At 28.4% G+C, this 26259-nt stretch overlaps 2 protein-coding genes across 3 annotated transcripts in view; one reads left to right on the top strand and one right to left on the bottom strand.

Annotated features, from left to right (window-relative positions):
• Window positions 1–6105: 6105 nt before the first annotated feature.
• LOC129988320 (protein prenyltransferase alpha subunit repeat-containing protein 1-like) lies at window positions 6106–17282 on the bottom strand. 2 transcript variants are annotated; one of them, XM_056096524.1, is made up of 7 exons: window positions 16932–17282; window positions 14768–14907; window positions 14146–14306; window positions 11477–11552; window positions 9383–9487; window positions 8451–8625; window positions 6106–6695 (listed from the first exon to the last, which is right to left on the bottom strand). In XM_056096524.1, exons 2-7 carry the CDS (start codon window positions 14830–14832, stop codon window positions 6183–6185), a joined length of 1095 nt encoding a protein of 364 aa, XP_055952499.1. In that variant the 5' UTR covers window positions 14833–14907; window positions 16932–17282; the 3' UTR covers window positions 6106–6182. The 2 variants fall into 2 exon arrangements, with proteins under 2 accessions (XP_055952499.1, XP_055952500.1); XM_056096525.1 differs by having other exon boundaries at window positions 17146–17282.
• A 5978-nt stretch (window positions 17283–23260) lies between these two features.
• Window positions 23261–26259, top strand: part of LOC129988271 (band 4.1-like protein 4) — a 98555-nt gene continuing 95556 nt past the window's right edge. The window contains exon 1 of the mRNA XM_056096458.1: window positions 23261–23423. Within this exon, the coding sequence (XP_055952433.1) occupies window positions 23340–23423 (84 nt within the window). The 5' untranslated portion in view covers window positions 23261–23339. The remainder of the gene's footprint in view (window positions 23424–26259) is intronic.

Below are 26259 nucleotides of genomic sequence, written 5' to 3'. Positions count from 1 at the left end.
TGGAGTTAATAAAAATTTGGCCTTTGCTCCAATAATTAGAATTAGTCTATATTTTACTAAGTCCTCTGAAATTTAAAGAAAGAAACAAGCTTAAAAACAGAAGGGATGGAATAAAATCTAATTTTCATTATATCCAAATGCAAGAAAGAAATCCATATTTAACTGATTTTGACAAAGCAGAATTTAATTGGATGCAGTTATGCTATAGGAGCAAATTCCAAATAACATATTTGGAGGCATAGCTGCACCCTTAAAATATTTTTTTTTAAAATGAACTTTGCTCCCTTCACCAATTAATTATTACCCTATTTCTACTAACAATAAAGATACATGTATGTATGCATGTTTAGTTCTCTACAGGCCAGATCATATGATCTAGAGCTGCCAAACTTGGTAGCTACTTTGGAGAATAGAAATGTGCATTTATATGAATTTTTTAAAAACATTTTAATTTAAAATTAACGGAAATTTTGAAGTTTTTCTGCTATAACTTCCGAAATCAATACAGTACAAAAATGGTTTTTACATCTTAAAGTTTAAAAAAAAATAATGTATTTTTATTAATACCTAATTAATAAACGAGCAAATTTTTTCTGAATTCTGTCAAATATTGAAAAATATTTTCTTGCCTAATTTTAAATAATGGATCACATTGTTGTCCTGAAATTCAATTTATTTTCATTGTTTCATGAAATATTTAATCGCGTGATTTTCTTCCACTGTTGAAAGCTAAAGAACAAGGATTCTGTTTAATATCTGTGTAGTTTACATGATAAACTATAATGTAAACTTATAATATTGCAAAATTATGTTGACAGCTGAACCAGCATTTAAGTTTCTAAAAATCTAATGATATTATAGGACTGATTACCATTAGAAAGATTTATGTACACGATGAACGGAACATATGCAAATCAATAATTTCTGGTAATTTATCGGAATCCTGTAAACGATTTTATATTTAAATAAAACTAAAAATAACTAATATCACAAGCTGGCCGTCAAAGTTGACCAGTAAGTAACATTTTGTGCATCTTATTACAGGAATTGAATTTTATAACACAAATTGAAAATATTTATATACAATTTACCACGATTGAGTATACTGTGCCGGGATATGTAAAAAAGTGTTGTAAAATGGTAAATAATTGCATAAATATGTCTCAAGACAATTCAATACGGATTTTTTTTCTATTCTAAAAAGCAATAAAAAAAAGTTGATAAAGCAGTTTTTTTTTGTAAGATTTTTTCCCCCATTGCATGTATAATGAATTATTACATGCTTACATACAGAAAACTAATAACATTTAATGCATATTTTTCTAAAGTGAATTTGAGAAGGATGGATGGAATAATAATTAAGTTGAACGCTGAAGTAAATTAATGTAGCAGTTTTCAGAATCTTCAAAATCCAGTGGACTAAACTCCAATGGATTTAACCGTCGTGCCCGTGCGTCATATGATTATCGACGTATCACTTTTGAAATTCTAAAGCTGAAATAAAATCGTTCGAAGACACTAAACATCTAGAATGTTCCATGGATTCTTAATTGAATCAGTAAAATATCACATTCACGAAATGTAGAGTATTATTAATTGCATAATAAAAGAAGTAAAAGAATGAAGAAGCATAAACAAGATAAAAATGGTTATAAAAATTGTCCAGATTAGTGTAAACCAGACCTTCTTAACAATTTGATATACGAATTTCCGTAACTTCCTAATTAGATGATATATCTCATTTGACATTTATTGTTATTTTAATTAATAAATTAATATAAAGGGTATTTAGTATATTGAAATGTATTTAAGTGATTTTTGCATTTTTGAAATTTAATATTTTTACTTAATTACGAATTTAAAATTCAGTAATTCGATATTCGAATCAGATTCGTCGTTTCTTGTGAAGAGGTTAAACTATGAATCGCGATCTCAAGAACTTATATGCCGTTGCTTCTCCCCCCCCCCCCCAATTCTTCAACATTTCTGAACACAAATTGTTAGATAACCATCTCGATTATAAGAATTTCAATAAAACTTACGGAAAAATTTAATTTATTTTAATTGAGTATTAATTATTTCTAATTTTGAAATGGGGTGAGAACCTTTATAGGATAAAATAGAAAAGGCAAATATTTTTCTTTCAAAAAAGAGTTTCAAGAAAAAAAATTATCCAAGAAATGTTTTGCGAAATAGCATTCGGAAGGATTCCACAAATGTCTTTCCCTCTGATTACTCGCGTATAATAAATAAACAACTTTCCGTCAACAAATCGGATTCCTTTTTGGGGAAAGCCATAAACTTACGGCTATTAAAGAGCCAACGGACTTTTGGATGTGGGCTAATGGAGAGAGACGCGCGCAGACAATTCACCTTCCTTCTTCAAAATGTCTCTTTTTTAACACTTGGTGGAGGAAGTTATGCTTCAGAAGCATCGAAAGAGTGCAACTTACCGTTCGATCGGCTCGTGAACGCAATTACCCCTCCCACCAAAAAACGTGGATCTCTCAATTAGTGAGGTTAATTAATTCTTGATGTACATCACCTGTATCAAAACTACATTCATCAGAGTTCCGAAATGATGGAAATAATAAGAAAGATTTCAGTAAAATACAGGATGGCTTATGAAATCCTAGATGATTATAGCAATCAATATATTCTTCTTCCTTCCTTTTCATATTTAATTTAGGAATGCAGGGGCATTACAGTGGAAAGATTATAAACATATTTAAAGAAATATTCTTCATAGAAACTTATTTTGAAAATGGGCAATTAATTGTTTTAAGATTTTATTATTATAATTTAAAGTAAGAAAATTATGCATGTAGTAACGTAATTATATTTAAATGGAGTGAAAGCCTGTTTTCCAATTAATGTTGTAGCATCTTTAACCATATTTGCTTATCCAAGCTGAAAATTTTGCTACGGCATGGTGGAATGAAGCACAGTTCCAGCATTTAGTTTATATTTACCCTCCGTTTCGAAATAATTCGAGGGATAGTTCGAGAAAAAGATGGCAGTTGAACAAACACCTTTAGCGCCGTACTAAAATTAGGGAATTCGGCCTCAACGGATTTTTCGTACATCAGACCAAATTACATGGTAATTCTTCGGTAGAGTCAGGTATCGAAGCTGGAACTCTTTGATTCCTAACAGAGAACTTACCACCTGCCCAAACCCGTTCTGTTTTTTTATATCGAATCATGGCATTTTTAAATGCTTTCATTTCGTTTATAGGTTTGAGAAGCGATAAAAGTATCAAATTCAAATGATGGATAGGGAAAAATAAACAATTAAAGTTTCTAAAATTATATACTCCCTCTCGCTCCTCAAAAGTCATTCCTCATTAAAATTTGTCTACTTTCAAAACAATGTAAATATTCGAAAAATAGCAAATATTCGAATCATAAGCCCGTCAATTCAACTTTAATGAATTACGCTTTCAAATATGAACAGCACTAGATTACGATTGCACGTATTTTCATATGGATAGATGCAGAATCTAAATCAATGAAGGGGGGTGGGATCTATTAAGCATTTTAAAGTTTGTTTCAAACAAATTCTAAGATCCAAAAATTCCTGCGTATTTTTAAGATGATTCATTTCTTCTAAACTTGATTTGTTTATATTAGAAAATGCATTAAATCTGAATTTTTCAATTGCTTTTCTCAAAGAACTAGCTTATATTAGATCCTAGCCGTACATTTCAGTAATGACCTGTACTCATTACAGTTTTAAAATTTAATCTGCATAAGTATTTTGTTGCATGAACCATGAAAGATAAATCGTTCAACCGTACAGAATTAGAGAACAAGCTAGTATCTTTATTTTTGGTTGTTAAAAAGTGGCATACTTTCATGTTTCGATTCTAGAATTGTTTAAGAATCTTCAAACTGGAATCCCGATATAGAAGATCAAATTTTTCTTTAAAAAAATTGTTACATACTTTGTTTTCTGAGCAGAAAAGATCTTCGTTTTCCTGGCGCAAGTTTGACAACCTAGCCATTAAAAATTCTGCAGATTCGTTTATTAATTTCTTGCATTTTAATCATGTATCAGTAAGATATTGTTTCTGATGGGTAATCAGAAAATAGCGACGTATGCAAAAACAGGAACGCAGTAAATGCAGAAGTTCAACATCTTCAAGCAACGCAGCTTATTGGATTTTGAGATCAGAGCACAAAAGTGGAGAGCAGTAAATAAAAGTTTAGTTTAGTTTAGTTTAGTTATATTAACGTCCCGTTTGAAAGCAACTTTAGGACAGACCTCGTTATTTTGAACCACGGTCAAATGACCAGAAAGTCAGCTGAACTGGCATCCTCCTCTTCAAACTTTCACACCACACCAGCGGGAGGCCGTTTGGTCCGAACGGTTTTAACGTGCGCCAGATCCGTTTACACGACGGTTTTTAGATAGAATCGGCTCTCGAACCTGAAAACCTTCAGTTCCGAAGCCGAGACTTTGCCACCAGACTACCGCAGCCCTAGTTGTGAAAAAAAAGCGAAAAATAATATGCAAATAAAATCTTTAATCATTATATGAAGAAAGATTTAACGACATATATTCTAAGAATACTTGCAATGTTTTAATTTTAATATAAAAGAAAAACTAAATTAGTACAGCTTTATCCCTCTTTTTTATTTTGATTTTTTTTTATCGTTTGGCGAGAGTGATTTCTCAAAAAAGTAAAATAGGAACTTGATAGGGAAAAAAAAAAAAAATTATTCATTCTAGTTTTCTCAAATAAATTTTGTGGTTTAATTATATTAATACCAGTTTTAAATGAGCACGAGGGCTTAATTGGGAAGGACTTCATAATTTAAAGTCGCGGTGTGATGATAAGGAAGACAAATAAGCTGGTGGATATTTGACCTCGAAGGATGCATCAGACCCATTTCCATTGCGTTCTTTGGTGGAATCGAGTCCCGAACCTAGAGACATAACCATCAATAAATAAACTACAGCTTATATAAAAAGATAAAAATGAATGCATTCCGTATTACCAGAATATCCCAAATAATTAAATTTGCAAAACAGAATGTTCCATTCTGATATCTGACGTAGTAATAGGCATTTATTTTTGGCATTTTATTTTTTTATTTTAAATATTTTTCGTAATATTATAAATTATTTTTCGTCTAGCTTGTGTGTGTGCTCTTGGGAACACAGGAAATAAATTTATATCGATTTCAAACATTTTATAACAGTTTAATATGCGCATAAAGTAGCTCGTTGAAGAGCCCGATTTGACCGATCTTAAGTGGGATATTCACTATCATTCAATGACTAAACATGAAAACAATGATTAAGCAGTGAAACCTACTTTAATTTCAGGGCAACAATGTAACTGATAATTAAAAATTAGATTTTTTAAAAAAAGTATCACATTTCAACAAACTTTTTTATGACTATTGAATTGGTAACATTAAAATGATAATTTTTTAAATTTTGAAACAATGTAAAATTTGTTTTCATACGATAATATTTTCTGAAGTTATGGTTGAAAAACGCCCAAATTACGCATAATTTTTAATTAATTAAAAATCGCTTCGAGATGCATATTTTCAGCATCCAAGGTGTATATATATATATATATTTAAGCGGTTTGCCCTATAACCCGTACAACCATAAATTATTAGTAAAGATAGAGATGTTTCCTAGTCGCACCTATATTTGTACATATTATTTAAGGAGATTATAAATACTATAACAATTAAGTGAATGCACAAGAACATAAGGTAAACTTACTAATTATAACTGAAAAAGTACTGACATTATTCTAATATTTTATAATTCAAAATTTTCTATTCCTCACAAAAACTGTATTCCAAATAAGTTTCAAAATAATATTTTATTTTTTCCTGAATATTTTAGATGACACTGTACTTTTCTGCAAATATTATGACTAGAGTATTTGCATTAAAATGAAGAAATATTATAGTAAATAAATGAGATAAATTCAACCCATTTTTTTAAAAACTAGAATTATGTGATTGAAGCATTATAGAAAAAGTGCTCTGAAAATTGGGAAAATATATTTGATATGGTACTGACAGAGATGACAATTTTAGACATAAAAAACTGAATACAAACAGAAGTCAAAAATGTAATAACTAAAAGAATAAAATTTTTATTAACACAATCACTTTCTCTACATTGTAAAGAAATAAACCTATTAAAAATCAACTGGGTGTTAAAGACACCGACCAATAAACAACATTTTTTAGCCACTTGATGTGTCTCTCTATCAGAGTCTGTTCCCAGTCATTGCCAGAGGCACGTTTGAAGCTCTCTACCAAGAAGGACTCTTCCATTGCAGTATCCCATTCTTGCCCCTTGTCCCACTTATGCCGCTTACAGCTACCTGTTTCTTCTCCATCCTTCACTATGGAGACCTCTAGCTTGTGAAATTCATGGATGAGGAAGCGCCGATGGTACCAAAGAGTCTCATGGCCAAGATAGGCGGCTTGCAGATTGCAGAGGAGAGACATCTCTTGCCGAAGCAGAGGTGCAAAGAGTGCAGTTTGCTTGGGAGAGCAGCTGTCATCACCTGTTGCATGCAAGGGGCAAGTGACAATGCCTTCATCATCCCCAGAGTAGCAAGAAAGAAGGTACTGGCGATAGTGGAATCCACAGTGATCTGAGACATGAGTAGATACCCATTTTTCCATACAAGTAAGCTCTTCAGAAACAATCTATGAGAAAAAAAATGTTTCAGTTAAATAACAGAAAGAAAAAAAAAAAAAAAAGGGCCTTTTTCTTTCTTTCTTTTTTTTTTAATTGTAAAAAGAGTACTTGTAAAACTTTTACTTTATATAAAAGAGTCAAATATTGATGCAATATCATTTACAAAAGTATATGCAACATGCTTTAAGAATATATTATAGAAGATAAATGCCTTAAAAATTTATAAATGAAAAAAAAAAAACTTTTGTTGCATATTTTTACATTAAAAAAAATAATGCAGGGGGGTAAAAACTAGGTAATGCAGTAATTATATTGTTTTTATGAAAGTTAGCTGTCGATACTCATTATAAATCGCAAAAGTGTATTTCCGTTATGTGAATGCATAACTTGTTCTACATTATCTGAATAAAAACCAAATCATATAAAAAAAATACAAGCTGCAGAATTAATGTATAAACTTAATTTCTGTTTTAAATCTGGGTCATTATCTTTGAGAAGTCAAGATCCCAATAAATCAATATATAAATCTGATATTAATTGAAATATAGTAAAAGGTATTTAATTAAGGGAAATGTATATTACAAAATATTATTACTATAAATATTAAATATTATATATCACTAATTAGCAAGTTTAATTACTAAATAATAAAAGTTATACCATTACTATAAGAATTTTAGTCAAATTCAAATGATAGTTATAAAGGTTTAATTAAACTGCAATTTCTTTTCTTAAAAACACATATTCTTTATCAACTGCAACAGTATAATTATAGTAACACAATGTGGTTATATTGCAAGGATGAATATATTTGACATAATATATATATATACATAAATCTCATCTGTTTATAAAGAAATGCAGTACATTTTTAGAAAGAAAAAATTATTCATGCAATGTGAACAGCTAATTTTTTTAAATACATATTTGTTTTAAATCAATATTTTTTGCATAATAAACATCAAATACACAAAATAAAGTTATTAATTTTTTTCTGTTTACATTAATAAAATAATGTAAATTCAAAATTTTATAATCCAGTTAAAACAAACATCAATTCACATGCAAATAATCACACCCATACATTTAAAAAAAATATATGCATGTCTTTTGAGTTGCATGCTGGAATCACAGTTAAGAAATGGCATGCATATTTATTAATTCGAATTAATATTAATTAATATTCATCTTGACCTGATTACTCCATAGTACAAAAGATATACACATATTCTTTTATTTGAAACTTTATTTTCTCTCATATAATCATGTAAAAAAAATCTATACAATAAGAAATAAAATTTTTAAAAAAGCTTCAAAATTACTTTAAAAATACCAAAGCTATATATGATCTAAAAAATTCTAATGCTAAACAAAAAGTATAAAAAATTCTCAATAATAAGAGTCAATTACAAATTATTAAGTAGCTTTTAATATTGGGTAATCCTCAAATTATATGGTAAACAAAAAGTGCATCAGTTTTATTGTAAACAGACGAGGAAAGGTTTTAAAATTCTAAATGCTACTTAAAAATCTTAGTCCTCCATAAATAATAACATTGTTGAAGTTTTTTTTTTCTTTTTTTTTTCCTTTATTCGAATCTTAGTATTTTTTTTGAATAATTAAAGTTTTACACATTATTCATCTAAATTTTCCTGTATATATATGATTACTTTAGAGTAACAGCCTTATGGGGAAAAAATCTTTAAGTATGAAAAGCAAAATTTCAAAACTGTTATCTAGACTTAAGAATACTTTAAATTAACCTTGTGGCAGTTGTGACATATCTCTTTCATAAGCCATGATCTGTGGCACCAGGCATAATAGTTGTTAGGATAAAGGTTTGCAACCCGACTGCATAATTTAAACTCATGATCCACCACTTGCTGTAAGGAGCATGGTGAGACTTTTCCCTGAAAATATTCTAGTAGCACCCATTTTCTGAAAAAGAGAAATAAACAACATCATTTCAGGAAACATTGTTATAAAGATGCATTAAAGTGAATGCAGTGTATGCCACTTTTTAATTTAATAAAAATTTAAATTAAGATATTGTAAACATTCTACAAATTAAATCCAAGATCCTATGTTAAATTTGAACCAAAGTGACAACCTTAAAGGATCAATTTACAAAATTTTGTTCCCATATACATAACAATACCTTTCGCATTATGTTAATTTTTGAAAAACAAGGAAAAGTAATGCACCAAATGTAACTTGAATCTATGTAACAAATACACATTTAAAAATATGAAGAGAAGGTTAAGTCATAACAATAAGAAGAGAATCCTGTTATTTCAAATAGATTTTTAATAAGCATTTCAAATATAAACAGGAAAAAAAATCAAATCTGAAAGATGCTTTAGGTATTGAAATGACAAATTATTTTAAAGAATAAATTAATTCATATTACTCAAGAATGACATTTCAATCTATAATAAGTTTGAATGATACAGTTAATTTAAGAATTAACCTTTTGCCAAAAACAAATACTAAATACATTGTATTATTTCATTTTAGTTCTCTAAATAAATTGTATTAATTCATTATTTCATTTTAGTAATTCCGATATATGTTATGGTAAAAATAGAGATATAAGACATTCACAAATAAAAATTAACAATAATACAAAACATTTCAAACCAAAAACCTTTTTTTAAAAAATTATTTCTATTCATAAATTATCACAAATATTTACCGATGAGCATAAACTGGAGAACTTTTGGGCTTTCGGCTCAACACCAATTCAGAAAATTTAAGTTCATTTTCAGGAAGAAGAAGGTTTTGGCACACAAATTCTTTCCTACAAACAAAAAGCACTTGAAATAAGTTATAAATATAAATATTCTTTTGAAATAAACTGATGCAGCAGTATTTTTTACTAACCCTCTACATTCTACTAACCCCATAACAGCAAAATGAGCATTTGAAGCTCAAAAGGCATATAGTATATATTTTTTTATTTAAACAATATAGGTAAGTTTTTACTGAAATTGTAACTACTTATTTTGGTTGCTTATCAAAATAAGTAATGTCCTTTAAGGAACTTAACAAGTGAAAGTAACCTGAACAGAACAATAAGAATATAATTAGTTTTTTGGAGGGCAAAGGATAAAAAATTTAATTACTTCCATTTGCCATTTAAGATGAAAATGTAAAAAAAATTATTAATGTACCCTTATTGTATTAATTAATTTAAACATAAAATATGAATATATAATTAGTTTTTAAGTATTTATGATGCTTAGTTTCATTTTTTGCTAATTTGCACATTTTCTTAAAACCTCCTAGGGAAATTATTTTTTTATATTGTAATGACCTAATTAATTTAAAAAAAACTCAAATTATGACCTAAACATTTCAATTATACTATTGATTGCAAATCAAATTACTTACCACTTTTAAAATAAAAACGTTAATGACTCTGAATTTTGCATGTTTCGATAACTTATAATAAAGGTGAATTGAATTTATGATATTTTTTAAATGGACATTTGAGAAATTTTCTTCTAATGAATCATTACTAAAATACATAAGAGTAATAAGCTATTGTACTTCTAAAGAAAAAACATTCATTCAAAGAGAAATTTTTAAAAAATATTGTGCTCCATAAAAATGAAGACATATGGTCAATATGAAAATGAAGTTATATCCAATAAATATTATGTATAAAATAAGTAGCTTAGAATACTTTAAACCTATATATATATATATATATATATTCATTTTTAAAGGATGCACATTCAAACAGAATGCTCATGTATTACAAAAATAATATCATTACCACAAAAATTATATAATCATTTCTACTTTATATATTGTCATATATATATAAAGTGAAAAAAAAAATTCTTATTTTAAAAGCATCATATTCACTCTGAAATACAGTACAAGAAAATGCAAAAATACTGTTTTCTGAAGTAAAAATCATTCAGGCACATATTTCAATGTGTGCATAGTTTCAGAAACAAGAAAAAACTAAGGTTTTTACGACTTTTTTTTTTCATTGTTTGGATATTTGAATAGAAATTCAAAATCTTAAAAACTGTTTGAAGAAATTGAGTGGCATACAATTCTAATGCATATTTATATATTATAAAAGAATTACTAAAAAGGTTTGAATATGTAAATGGGCAAAAAGAAAAAGTCACAACTGCTTTCACTTTTTGCTTTGTTCCATTTTTGAACACTTTGCTCTGTAACATTAACAAACACAGGTGCAGAACTTGTACAGAAAATAGATCTTTCTATCTGCGATTAATTACTTTTCTTAGAATACTAATTTTTATTTACTTTGGAAAATATAAAAATCTGTTAAGTTAGTTTATAGATATATTTTAAGCACTCACATCTACAACTACTTTCACTTTCTACTTATATCTTACTATAAATTATAGTTTTTTTTTTTGCAATCATTTATTGGTTAAGTTTGATGCAATAAATCAATTATTATTTCATGATTTTTAGACAGTTCTCAATGATAAAATGTATATAAGTTTGCAAAGTTTACAATAAAAAAAATTAAACACATTAAAATTACATGTACAATAGACCAGTTTTGGTAAAATACCAGAATTCTTCCATAATATTTTACAATTTTCACAATTATATATATTTCTTTATTTGGTGTAAAAATACTTATACATATGCAATTGATACTATATATATAGATTTAGGACATTATTTTTTAAATTGATAAAGCATAAGGCTACCATTACCAATAAGTTAGATATGGTAAAAATAATTTAATCTATTTATTTCGGTATTTTGAATTTTAAAAAGCATTATTTACCTAGCATTCCAAACAGTTTCTACTTCCGGATTGATTAACAGAATTGCACTTGTCCAGGTTAAAAAACATTCTGAATCTAAAAATAAATAAATAATCATAGAAAGTGCAATAACATAAAACAAATTATTTTAAGCACCATATTCAAATAATACATAACCAAAAGATAAACAATTAAATTAACAAATTTAATAAGTTTCAATTTACATTATGGCAGCAGACTTTAAAACGTAAGCCTATCTTTTATCTCACCCTTTCAAACATATCAATGATAAATATATTGGTGATATTTCTAATAAAGGAATTTTACTTAAAGAAAATCAAAACTTAAATGAAAAAATAGTAGAAAAAAATGTGAATTTCTGTATTTGAAATTCGATTTAATAGGTCAATAGGACAGTCTGACAGACATTCCAGTTTATCTATCCATTATTTCAGAATGTCTTAATGCTATTAAAATAATTCAAGACTGTAAATTTTATCATTGTGTTAATTAATGAAAACAATGTATTCATTTTAATGTATTATATTAGATTATTTGAAAGAATTATAAATCATTGCTTGGAAATAGCAGGTTTATCTGCTATATGGTGCAATAAAATGTTTTTTGTTGTTTGTTTTTTTACTATACAACAGTCGGCTATGAGCTTAAAATAATTGATTTTTAATTATAGTCATTTATTAAAAGCATAAATTACTTCATTCATTAAATGCAATTCATATATCAGTTATTTTGAATCACAATTATTCAAACAAACATGCTGCAATTATTAAACTAAATTAATTATTATTAAAAAAAATACCAAAAAAATGAAGCTGTAAATTTAAACTAGTCCTTCCTGTAAACCAAATGAAATGTACATTAATCAAGAATTCATAACGATTTCAAATTATCCATACAATTCAATAATGAACATAAAGAAGAATCGGAAAATATACATTCAAAACCTTTTCAGCTGAAATTAGCAAGATTATAAATTTGTGGAATAAGTTTTGGCTTGAAAATTCTCAATGTTGAAGCTTTTTAAGGCTTTAATACTGAATTAAATTAGAGTTTCTAAAGTTAAGTAGAAATTTGAATAAACTTCATTTTTAAGTAAAATTAGCATAATCAAATTAAGTGAAAATATTTTTAAAAACACTCTTATTAGAATAACAATTTAAATTTTAATTACTATTTACATTTTAGTCTTGAATTTTTAAATCATCATTATAAATACTATGTAATCATTTCAAATCACTTTCTCTACAAATTCATTACCAAGTAGCATCACTGATATGGAATTAAATTTAAATAAATTCATAAATTAACAGATAATTAAGCTCTGAAAATTTTACAGCAGCATACTGTCTTTGAGAATACATACATGCAAACATTTTCCTGCAAATTGGGAAGAAAGAAAATACTTTTGCAAAAGTCTATCTACACACACAAGTGAAATAAAATCATTAAAAAATATGTTGTAGATTAACAATGACAAAATAAAAAATATAAAAAAACCATGATTATTTATTAGAAGACTTAAGTGTAATTTTGAAAGAGAAGTTAAAATAGCATTTTACCATAAGAGAATATTTAAAATACGATAAAATTTTTAAATAAAACATTTATGCAGAAAAAATGTTTAAATGTTTCACTTTCCCTACGACTTTATTCCCAGCATTCAAATCATTTTTAGCCAGATTAAGTTAACAAATATAAAAATTAAAAAAAAAAACCCTGAGAAAATTAATCAAATAAATTATAAGATATAATTAAAAATATAGAGAAACATTTTTTTCACCATTTTAAATCAATATTTATACCACATTTTTTTTTCAAGAAATTAGAGAAGAAGAACAAAATTAAAATATCAAAAAGTTGCTTAATTTTTAACAATTTTAAATCATGCAAAAAATATATTTTAATCAACATTCATAAATGAGATTCAATTTCTTTTTTAAAAAAAAAAAAAGCTGCATTCTATTATGCAGGCATAAGTCTTCCTTTGTTATTGTCAAATATTCTCATTGCCTCATAAATTACATGATCTATAGTTATAATTTGCCTCAAATTTTATCAGGCACCTATAATTATAATTTATTGCCATAACTAAATAATGCAATTAGGAGAATAAGCAGGAAATTATATATAACTATAATAGCTTTCGATTTTATTTTGACTGAAGTAAAACCAACAAAGATCTATATCTGTTTACAGGCTTTAGAAGAAAAAATAAGTGATTTCTCGAACATTTGAGCAATAAATTACAGATAACTAAAATGAGTCTTGACCTTAGCTTATCTTCTATGAACTAAAACCAACAAAGATATACTTATCTATTTATATCTTTGGAAAAGAATGCAAGAAGTTTCTTGAATTCTTTAGAGAACAAGAAAATATATGATAATAATTTTTATAATTTATAGTTTAATCGTTAATTGGGGAAACATTAAGTTTAAATGGGACATGAAGAGAATCGATTATGCTATTTGATAAATAAGTTATTACTAGTGTAATTCATAAGCAAATACAAAATAAAAAAATGGAAAGTAATCCAAAGAATTTAATTAAAACTACAAACTGAAGGAAATATACGTAAGACTTTTATAAAAATCATTTGCAAAATCAAGTAACTTGACAAAAAAAACAAAAAAAAAAACATGTGTTTAAACTTTAAAAAAAAAATTACCTATCTTATAAGGCCTTTTCCTCCATGCAAAGAATTTAGAGTAAGCATATACATAGACGTGCTTCACGCACCAATCCTCCAAAGCTATCTTGTGATCCACATGAATAACTGGACACTTATTGCTGACTGATTCATGAACAGGAAGCACATCAAATTCATCACTGTACATAAAGGAAATTTAAAATTATTTCATCATATTATGCTTAAATGAAGCTATTAAACCTATCAATATAAAAATTTGTAACAATATTTTAATTATTGAATTTAATTAATGAATAGAAACTTTTAACATTAACATTCATATTTTCTTAATAAATAGCTTTGATATCTAATCTTTCTCAAAATTATCTGCAAACACCTAGTATAATTAAAACCAAAATATTAATGGTAATGTTTACAGTGTAAACATAACATAGCAAAATATTTAATAAATAAAAATAGGAACAAGTATACTTTTTATTAGATAAAAAGGAAAGTAAATTAATTATATTTTCAGTTAATAACTATGAATAATAATGATAATTACATTCTACAAATTGTTAAAATAAAGAAGTGTAAGTAATACATAACAAGGTTATATAAAAAAGAAATATCAATAAATTAAATAAAAGAAAAATCTTACATTAATGGATCCTTTTTAAAAGTATTCCTCAAATCCAATAAGATGCGTTCAGCAAGCACATCCATGCCACTGAAATTTTCATCTAGAAGTCTGATGCAGATTTCACCTACATGAACACATCATGACTTCACTTCATGCATCTATAAAAAAATAAAAGTTGTATACTAATAAAACTAATAATTATATTAATGAGATAATCAATAATTACAATAAATTATAAAAATTATTTACAATAATGCAATGAATGTCAAATTTAAAGAGGATTTCTCATTAAAAAAACAATTAAAGATAGAAATACAAGGCAAAATGGATGAATTAACATCTGTATATATCAGTAACGTAAAAAATTTAAATATTCATAGAATGATTAATTTTGAATTAATCATTCTTAATGACAAATAAGCATTACAGAATAGGTATGAAATTTATTTTACTCACATTTTGATCGCAAAACAATAATTCAATTGTCGCTAAGCTTAATTATCTCAAACTGCAGATCTCTGCCTGAGACCAGGCTAATAGAATTTATCCTCAAAAGGTATTAATCACAAGCTAGTGATTAATTGCCACAGATACCATGTTCATTCCAATCAATAATTAACCGCCAAAAATGCCAATACTTCTCAATAACATAAGATTAAGTCTAAAATTTGCCAATGGAATAAAGCCAAAAGTTTATCAATGGCTCAAGGTTAATACAAAAATAACCCTCAAAGTATAAATAATAAATAAATATGAGAAACTTGAATTGCAAATAATAATTTATTTGCACTAAGATTTAGAATTTTCTTTATGATAATGAATGGATATTCATATAATACAGTTAATATTCTAAGAAGGATAATCACTTCTAAGAATATAAATATTTTATTGATATTTTTTACTATATTGACCGTTTTTTAGCATTATTTACCAACACAAGCTTTGAAGCAAAATGTCATTGCTGATTAATTTGGAAGCATTAAATTGCACCTAGTGAAAGCAAATAGAAAATGAAAAAAAAAAAAAAAAAGTTTCACATCCAGTGGACATTTGGTTGCTGGACTTGATGCATATTAGTTGTGTTCCAGTAAACATTATCAATATTTTTTTACATTTAGGTATCCCATCAAACTGAAGTCAAGATCATATCACAACAACATTTTTTACAACTGTAACATTACTTTAATCAAAAAGACTTTTTATTAATATAAATGAATTTAATGATGAATTTAGGTTTCAGCAAAAAAATAAATAATGAAAAAAAAAATCGTATTTAATTTACAATTATAAAACTTTAGCAAAACATTTATTATGACTTTGAAATGATGCTAAAAAAGGGCAAAATCTTACACAGTACTAAAATTATAGTATTCTATTTCAAATGATACAAGGAAAATTAGAATTTTACCTGCATTCATTAGTATTTTATACGAGCATTTAAAGCATTAAATTTCATGACAGAAAAAAATAGTAGTATCAATAAGTAGTTAATGATAAGAATAATTTGTGATTTAATATTCTTATTAAAAGAAAAATTAAAGATGCTTTTGTTTGGAGAATACTTATAATATAATGCAGAATTTTTATTTGGAACAAAATTGAATGTAATAAGTACAGATCATGAAGATGAAATATTTTTAGATTTTTATAATAAGGGAAAATATAAGTCCTTTTGAAAAATTTATACATTTGACTTTATTTTTTATGTAGAAGAGAGGGAGAAATGAAAAGAATTATATCACCAAAATAATTATTTTTAATCCTAAGGAAATAAATAAAGTTTTAAAAAGAAAAGTCTGTTATCAATTATTTTATACCTTAGGGAATTTAAATGTTTAAATTTTGTAGAGGTAAAATGTTAAAAAAACAAAACAAAATATAGATAAATTTTTCTTCTTTTTCAAATTTTTATTCTGAAAGTAAGATTTTTTAAAGAGTTTAACCCTTACATAGAAACTCATTCATCTATGCACATTTATTCCCGTGTAATTAAAACATCGTTTTAAAACCAGTTTTAATATAGTAAAAAATAAGAAACATGTACTGAACTATAACACAGGCAAAAAACTAGCTTATAAGTATCGGTTAAAATATATGTAAATAAATATTAATTAATCTCTGAAACAATCTGCTGAATATATTTTTAAGTCCACGTAATATTTCCATTTAATAAAAATCTTACCTAAAAGATCGAAATCCAATAGTACTTCGTTTAGGTTTCACAATTTTTAAGAAAACTACAAATTTGTAAAGGATAACTTAGAACATTCATGAGAGAATATATAAATGTACAATGATGAATACTTTATTTAAAATAACGCAATTCCTTCAAATTTCAATTTCTTAAAATTCTCAAAAAAAGAAACAGAAATAAGGGCAGTGAAGAGGGTACACACCGTTCACATTCCCAAAAACCTAAAATTAAAACACCGATCATTTTGATTGGTCAAGGATATCCGGCAGAGCCAGAAATCGCCAAAAAATAATCGCCAATGTAAGTACAACTCGTGTAGCTTTTCGTTCTCATAGGCCAACATGGTGGCAAAAGCAGAAGAAGCTGTAGTACTTTCTCTGTGTAACCTTCCAAAAATATTAAGTTTACAAAGTATGTAGAAACTTTTATTCATTTATTTTTTATTTTTTTCTTATGATCTTGTTATCTTTTTAAAGGAAACGCATATTAACTATAAAAAATATGCTTTATAAATCTTTATTTCCATTCATGAATTATTATAGATTCGGAACGTTCAAGAGACATCCTTTGCTTTCAAATTTTTTTTAACGTTTATATTAGAATTATTTTATTTATAATGGAGCTCCTTTTATGCATTTTAAAGTACCGAAAATTAAATAACGATCAGCAAAGAAAGAGAAGGAAAAAGATAGCATGGATAAATACTTTTGTGTTGTAAAATAATACAAAATAAAGAATAATTGTAAAAAAACAAACAAACAAAGTAATGCAATAAAATAATGCAAAGATAATGCTAATTTTTATTTAATTTCTTAATCATCGTGTCAGTGTCATATGCGCATCGAATAATCACTCTATAGCTAAAATTAAACCGCTCAGTGGCGCTATAATTCCACATTAAAATTACACATAATATATGAACACCTCAGGTATTTTCTGATTTTTAGCACGTTTTCTAAGTGAAAAATGTCACCTAATTAAAAAGTAGAGGAAACAATACAGTTATAGAGTTATTAAGTAATTGTCGGTAATACAAAGCTTGCAATTTGAAAATTAACCACAGAGAAAAAAATGTTAATTATTATACAATGAGCTTAAAGGTTTTGTTTTGATGTCGTCTCTAATTTTTTGGACAGTCAGAATTATCTGAGTAAAATTAAATGAATTTGGATTTTTAAAATTAGATAGTATAGCATTAATGAAGTAAAAGAGTTAAAGCTAATAATAGACTACCTTTCGATTAAGAATGCTTCTTATTTATGATAATTAAATAGTTTTTATTTGATTGATGAGAAACAATATCAGTTTTAGCAATAGTTTTTATGAAGCATGTACTATTTCTGAGAAAAAATTTCTGTAAGGGGGGGGGGGAGATGGAACCCTCTTCAATAGATCAGAAAAGAGAAAGAAAGATGAGCTTAAAATATAGCTTCTATCATGCATTAGTTGTTTTTTCCAGAATGCTTGAACAAAATTAGGGAGTTGTAACTTCAGGTATGTATTTGTTTTTTAATCACATGGGTGATGGGTACACCCCATCAACTGCTCAGTATAAAAAGATAGACAAATTATATCGATGTTGTTTTATTAAACAGCTCAAAATTCTTTCTCTATTTGGAATTGATCGATCTTTCTTCCAGCAGTCATGGCACAAGTTTATGCATTTATTTTATTATATCAATTAATATATAATAGATTACCTTATCATTAGTGAAGAAAGGCAAGAAGTGAAGTCTCAAGGATGATCAAAAGGGAACGCAAATTTTATACTTTAGTTACTTGAAAGAAAAGTTAGGAGTGGGAGTCAACATTTTGCTGTCTGTACGCTGCGATATAAGTAACATTTCAGGCAGCAACAGTTTCAAGCAGTAATAAGGTAAGTAGTAATGATCAGTTTCAATAAGTATGTTTTGAGATTTCCTCATCTTTTTTAACTTTTGACGCATATAAAAATCGGTGATAATTTCTGTAATATTTATTTATGCTTCTTTTTTAATTGAAACAAAAGCAATAACGTAGAAAGAGCCAATTCTTTTTTGCGTGGTATAAAGCTGCTCACATCGTTGCCATATTCGATTTAAATCAGCAGGAATATTTTCCCATCAATTTTTTTTATATATAGAAAAAAATAAATTGTGCTTGTTCTGTTTTAAGCATCATATTGTTACAGAACTTCATACACTAAGTCTGTAAAGTCAGCAGGCTCGCCTTGTAGTGGGTGTATGGTATAACACACAATCAATAGCAAATGACGGTGTTTATTAATACGAAGACACAGACGACAAAACACAGCCGAGACGTACAGAAGCAACACACAGCAGCCCACAAGTAGTAATAGGTAGCTAACAGCAACCACAGCACAGAAAGCGGCCAGACAGAATTCAGCAAGAGGAGCGAATCTACGTAGCAACTATCTACGGTCTCTCCAAACATCTGCAATTCTCCACAGTCTTCTTGCTTTAGCTGTATCCAACTGCCGGTTCACTACTTCACGACCGGTTATTTCTCACTCATTAATAAACTCAAGGATTCGGCTAACAGCCGAATTAACCAATCACTTCAGCTCCACTCAATGTTTGTGCATCGCTATGAGATTCTAAATTTCCCTACGACTGTCTTCGACTTGGACTTCCTGCCTTGTATAGTTTTTCGAAACTGGACAAAAGTTCTGGAACAATCAAGCATATCTCAACTCTTAATGGATCTATCGCCAAAATTCTTGATAATTCTAGTATCATCTTTGCCACCAAAGTTGCCAAATTCGTCATCAAGCCCGGGTTCACGGATTCGGCATCCGATAAGCCTCTGATAGAACTGTTGTAAAATGATCTTTCCTATGATGGAATTAACTGTGCTAAGAAGCAACACGACAGATTCATAATAATAATATAGGAAAGAAAATCGAGTTCTCTTTCAATTCCAATTAGTTTCAAAAGTGGTCGCCTTCCTGGAGTTAAAGGAGTTATGAATAAATGTTTAAAAATAAGACAAAGACAGAAAAATCAATTTTACACTATCATGCTATTATATTTCCTTCTAGAACTCCAAATCTCCTTTACTTATTATTTTTTTGCTGTTTTAAGCTTTGCACTATATAAGTATTTCAGTCTTGAAGTCTGAATTAAACCATCCTAATAAATGCAGTTGTGTATTACTAACCGCATATAATTGGCGTACTATGACGATTAATCGCTGATGTACATTTAAAACATAGGCACTAGACAACCGAATGTATATTTCGGACATTTTTTATCTATCGAATTTGACACAGAGCTATAATTATAGTCACAAAATCACATATCAAATTTCGTAAAGTAATTTTATTTTAAGTAATCGAGTTTACGTGCTTGTGAAAATACAAACTAATGGAAGATCAATTCCTCAATGGATTTGGTTCTAGATTTAATATCTACTCTTTAGATATTAATCTATGCATTTAGCTATTTTGTTCAGTAGTTATTATGTTAAGGTATCCGACTACCTTAAAAACACTGGTTATCGACCACATTGGCGAATTCTTCTTTTATTAATATTTCTTGTAGTTCAGGCTTTCCTCTTACCAAAATAGTATTTTCTAGGAAAAGGAAGGTCTGATCTATCATCCAGGATAATTTTAAACAATTTTTTAGCTAAAATTTTTCTTTAACTTCAATTTTCTCAAACTTTAATTTTTATAAAAATTATCCACCGTTAACATGATATCTCAAAAAGTAATAGAGGCATTTACATAAAAATTTCAGCGTGTTTTTTAAATACTGTGGACAATGAAATGAACCAAAAGTTTTATTGTTGGTGAAATACTTTTTCATTTATAGGTGTTTTTAGAAAAATTAAGTTATAAATTTATGGAAAAAGTGCATATGTACGTATATTTTTACCCATAATTTCTTTGCATCTCAAAATGTTTCTTAGATTTTGGTTCATTTCATTCATCATTATATTCTATAACTTGTGTACAAAGAAAAATAGGATTGCTGCATTACAATTTTGTGTAGAGTGTTAACCGTTTAGGTTAAATTTCATTAAAATTTACTACAAATGTTCCTATTTCTCAAAATATATTATATTTCTAAATAATTTTTTTGTATATATAGTGTTTATAATTGACAATACATCTAAAAACCATAAATAGTTTTAAAAAAATCCATTTTTTCAAAAATATTGCTTCGAACGTAGTCGGTTACCTTAATTTATATTCGGAAACCCAGACAAACATATTTCTTCTGAATAGATCTCTTTCAATATTTCATAGAAATCCGAAAATTTGGTGTAAAAACAGTATGCCAAATTTTATCTATCTAGTTTTGAGCGTTTTTGAGTCATCATGTTCATAGATAAAGAGAGCGATATTTTCAAAAAATTGTTATGGTCAGAACGCGGAGATTCGTCAAAATTTTGATTTCTAATTTTTTGACAACTGCAATAATTCTTCTTTGTGTACAAGAAAGCAAAAATGTTTATATATCTATAATTTTATGCTACATTGTATCTCTACTACATTTCATTTAACAAGCGGCTGCGTTTTTGAGTTATTGTATTAAAACAAACAGCCATCACTTCGCTAGATTCAGTTTAAAATTCTATTTTTAGACATTTTCAGACATTTTTAGACATAGACATTTTCAGACATTTTCTTATAGTTTTGGTGATAAAAGCTTATATTGTGTTAGATAGCTTTATAAAGTAATAAAGTATGTATTAATTTAGATAACTCGTTGTTTGTTAGATATATTGTGTTCAGTACACACGGACAGGCAGATGCACAATTTTCTTACGCACAGATTTTATCCAACATTTATTTGGAATCGACAGTTTGGGTGTCAAACCACATTCGAAACTTCATTCATCTATCAGCTGTTGTGTTATGACTTATGGCACTTTGCAAGCCCGCTGACAGTTATCTGCCAGCGATTTAAGCTGAGTAAGCGTCTCTTTTTTTTTCAGTAGCTCCAACTAGGGAGAAGAGTACGACTTAGCTACTTCATGCGCCACATTCGCTTGCAGGGGGGGGGGGGTTACATTCACACACTTCATAGATAGAACACAGAAGAGGAACAACCATGCCAGAACCGGAACTCGAAACCGGGATGTCCAGAAGTTGCGCTGTCTCTATGCCAGGACGCCGGCATTCATCTATCTCATTGATATTCCGATTTATCGGGTTCACGAGCAGATCAAAAAACACATAACTCCAAAAATAGTTTTTTTTTTAAAACTTTCTCGTATGCAAAGTATAACAAAAGTATCGTAATCGTCAAAAAATTCGAACAAGAGATTTTAACGAATATCTGTCTTTTAGACCTCTCTGAGATCAAAAAACATATTTTTGGAAAATGCCTGTATGTCTGTGACAAAGATCATTCAAAAATGCTTTGAGCTAGGCGGATAAAATTCTGTACATGGTTTGAAGATTCCTATTAAATTCTGAGCAAAATCCGTTCAGAGGAAATCTGTCTGTTTGGCTGTTTAAATATAAATTAGCATGATTCCTACAAACAGAAAGAGACAGATGAATAAAATTTGGTACATAGATTTAATATCTATATTGTAGACACCTATCAAATTTTGAACCAAATCTAACAAAGGTTTGGCCATCCTGTACAAAATCAGTACAGGCTTACACAAGTACAGGTTTGTATCTTGCCTGTTGGCCTGTACCTTCAGAAGTCTGACGCAATAACTTAATATATCAAATTTGATATGTGATTTTGTGGTTACAGTTATATTTTTGTGTCAAATTTTAGTTTCAAACGATTTGGGAAAACTGCTTCTAAAACACAAATTGGATTGTCGGGTACTATTAACCGGATGCAGGGATTAATCGTCAGAAAAATTTGCCAAGGATCAAACAGTAGATTCATTAAAAATGCTAAATTCACTCCAAATGTTAATATTGCTGCATTATTATTGTACTCCAGTGCCATGCAAGCCGTTTTCTGCCTGACCCAAGGTTCACAATTTTGTTTGCGGGGGTGGGGTGAGGGTAATAACAAATTTCTTAGAGAGTATACGAGAAACTTTTCCGGAGACTACTCCTTCTGGTTCATAATAAAAGTCTACAATGTAGAAATTCATTAAAAATGTATGGCTGAATTTTTCCTGACGATTGCAATAACTTCTATCGTTCATATATATATTCGATAATTTACTTCTATTCATATATATTTTCAATAGTCTACCCACACCCGAAATCGCCTCCAATATCATCCTCCTTGCAACCCTCCGATCAGAGGCGAAACAAAGAAAACTTGATTGAACAACTTTGACTGGCTTTCCTCTTCAGTTTTTCTTTTGGAGGACAGATGGCAGCAGGATAGAAATGAGAGGCAAGAGAGAGAAGTGAGAGCGGGCGAAAGAGGAAAGAAGCATTCCGGGGGCGATGCCGGCAAGAGGCGGATGGGGTGCTGCGCGCGGAGAGCAAAGACCTTCCCCTGCACGATTGTCCTGCTGGACGAGACGGAGATCGCCGAGGAAATACAGGTGGGCAACCTCACGGAGGGCACTCTCCTTTTTGTTTAGAACACATCACTACTTGTTTGAGAGTAATTGCTGACACATGAAACCATGCTTATAAATTACTCCTCTCTCTCTCTCTTTTTAAGGATTAGTTGCAACGTAATAATTTGGCCCATTCATGCGAATGATCACTATATTAGAGGATAATTATTGCTTTTAAAAAATATATTTTTTATGAAACAGTTCTGTTCAATAATGAATAAAAAAATTCAGGCATGAAGCATTTCTAAGCAGGTGTGTTGATTATGATTAGCAATTAAAAGTTAATCGAAAGTGCATACAATACAAGTTGATATGACACCAATATATTTGTGTTTGAAATTCCTGTTTTTCTTGTATATATTGATAAATGAATTCTTTATTTTGTTTTTCTTTTGAGAATTTTTAAATGATTCTGAACTATTTCTTACATCATGTTTCTGTACATAAAATGTTTTCATTTTAGCGATGTGGGGTTTCTTTCCTCTACAAATTCAATTGGCTTTTTTAAACATTATTTCGAATATTGTATTATTTGCAATGAAAATTTCTATAAGAGAGGGATTCACAAATTTATTAATTTGTTTTAGGTATTGTATATTCTTATTTTGAATATTTGTTTGCTGCCTTACAACATTTTATTTTATTTGCAGTTCGTCCTCAGAATATTTCAGGATTTTTTTTAAATTTAATTTTTGGATATTAAATTGACTCCAACTTATTAACAGTGTGCTTTAAAATGTTAGAGCGACTTATAAGTAATTCGATGGTTGTTGCTTAAAATGTTTCAAAATCTGCTTTTATTTTTCTTTTAAATAAATGTGCCGAATTAATCCTGGATCTTCTTTAAAATTTCTACTATATCCGTTGAAGGGAATAAAACAGAATGTCGAATTATGCATTTGAAAAATTGTTCGTTTAATTTTTAAACTTTCAGTGGCATTAAAACGGGCACGAGTGATTTGGCGTGGTGATTATAATTTTTAATTTTCATCTATATGAAATCTAACTTCGGTTATCTAAGAAGGGTGGGTGGATGTGGCGGTAATTTTTTTATGGTTTACACGCACGCACACACACACACACATGCACGCACACATGCACGCACACATACACACACACACATGCACGCACAAACTTTGAATTGCATTCAATTTTTCCAGAATTCTTCTAGAAAAATTGAATGCAACTTCTAACTTATTATATTTTAATTTCTTTTATATTAACAAAAAGCCTTGCATGTATTACATTTTTCCCAGAAAAGCAAATGAATTTCAACATTTCTTTATAAGACTTAAAAGAAATATTCAAAATAATGAGTTTCAAAAGCTAAAAATGGAAGCAAACATCAATCGAATAAAAATTGGAAAATGCCAGAACTAATTTCTGAAATTATAATCTTTATTCTCGAAATAAAAATAGCTGGAATTCAAAAATTGATTTGTGTGTGTGTGTGTGTGTGTGTTATTTGCTATCAGTTAGAAATTTTGAATTAAATGAATTTGCGAATATTTCGTAGCACAGGAATAGTTAAGTGTGAAATGATTTTCTACACCGGTGACTCTAATTCAAATGAAGCCGCTGGTTCTGCTGTAACCTTGTCTGTGTCAGACGGTGCCCACGATATTTATGTAACAACAGTTTTGCAATGAATTTTAAATAGGTTTCAAAGGTTCCAAGGATAATGCGCCTGAGCATCCCACTCTTTTTAGAAAAAAAAAATTAAATAAACCGATTGTATTGTTTTTCGTTACTTGATATGGGCATAAATAAGTCTGTGGAAATTTGATTTTTTTGTGTGATTGATATCATTGCATAATTAAACTATGCAAATATTTGAAGAACTCTTTAAAAATATTTCCATGGAACTTAAAATAATAAAATCGCTGGATGTTAAAGTCGAAACTACATGTTGACTTTACCTGTGCTGTGATGCAGGGATACACCGTGTCGGTACTCCGTCCCTAGGAGAATTGCCAGTGTTGCTCCTCTCAGACATTGCTTGCTCCATTTTTGTTATTTTTTCATTTTATCTATAATCTTCTCTCTCCACCAAAAATTACCTTCCTATCACTTTTCTTCTACGCAGATTTACCAAATTTTATAAGCAAATTAAATAAAAATGACATGCGTTTAAAAAATTGTACTTTAATGAATTATATTGATGTATGAAATTAATCAAAAAAGCAATCATTATGAAGTTCAATTAAAAATTAATGCTTTCTGAACCAATCTAATAAAAGATGTATTGTATTTAGAGAGCGCTATTGCTGCTATTACTAAAACACAGATAAACTTAACCAAATTAGAAAAAAAAATATTAAGTTTAATGCAAAAAGAATAAAAAAGAAAGAAATTATGAATCCAGCCTGAAGACTTTTTCAAGGGTCACCCACAGGCAGGGATTCAAACTAGGGATTTTTTCTGCGAGGGGTCTGACTTTAGTCCAAAAATATTGATCCCTCGTATATATATATATATATATATATATATATATATATATATATAAAGAGGAAAGCAGATCGTACCTAACTAATTCTGAAGCTTTATGATGGTCATGTTTGTACATATGGTGAGGACTAATCTTACCACCCTCGTGATTTGGAGCCGCTGTGACGTCACGATATTTTAGTTCTAACTGCTTTCGAAATTAAATTGGCACAGTGGATTTGATGCATGCATTCATAAAGAATTTACTCCTTTTCTTTCCCTAGAGTGTTTTTTATATTTAACATATAAAAGATTTTGTGCTTAAACAAATATGAATATTTCTCTATAGGTGTATATCTCACTAGTTATCAACTGAATAGACAAGGGTAAA

Source organism: Argiope bruennichi, chromosome 10, assembly GCF_947563725.1.
Source record: "Argiope bruennichi chromosome 10, qqArgBrue1.1, whole genome shotgun sequence".
Classification (NCBI taxonomy): domain Eukaryota; kingdom Metazoa; phylum Arthropoda; class Arachnida; order Araneae; family Araneidae; genus Argiope; species Argiope bruennichi.
The sequence above is the reverse complement of the archived record's forward strand: the minus strand, read 5'-3'. Positions and strand labels throughout refer to the sequence as shown.

Bases quoted from the DNA above. Each gene is read 5' to 3' on its own strand.
- LOC129988320 (XM_056096524.1), bottom strand. From the start codon at position 14,832: ATGGATGTGCTTGCTGAACGCATCTTATTGGATTTGAGGAATACTTTT. The intron at 8,626-9,382 runs GTAAATATTTGT...TCTCTTTTTCAG, and splicing joins TCTCCAGTTTATGCTCATCG to AAAATGGGTGCTACTAGAAT. The intron at 6,696-8,450 runs GTTAATTTAAAG...TTTTTCTCATAG, and splicing joins TATGTCACAACTGCCACAAG to ATTGTTTCTGAAGAGCTTAC.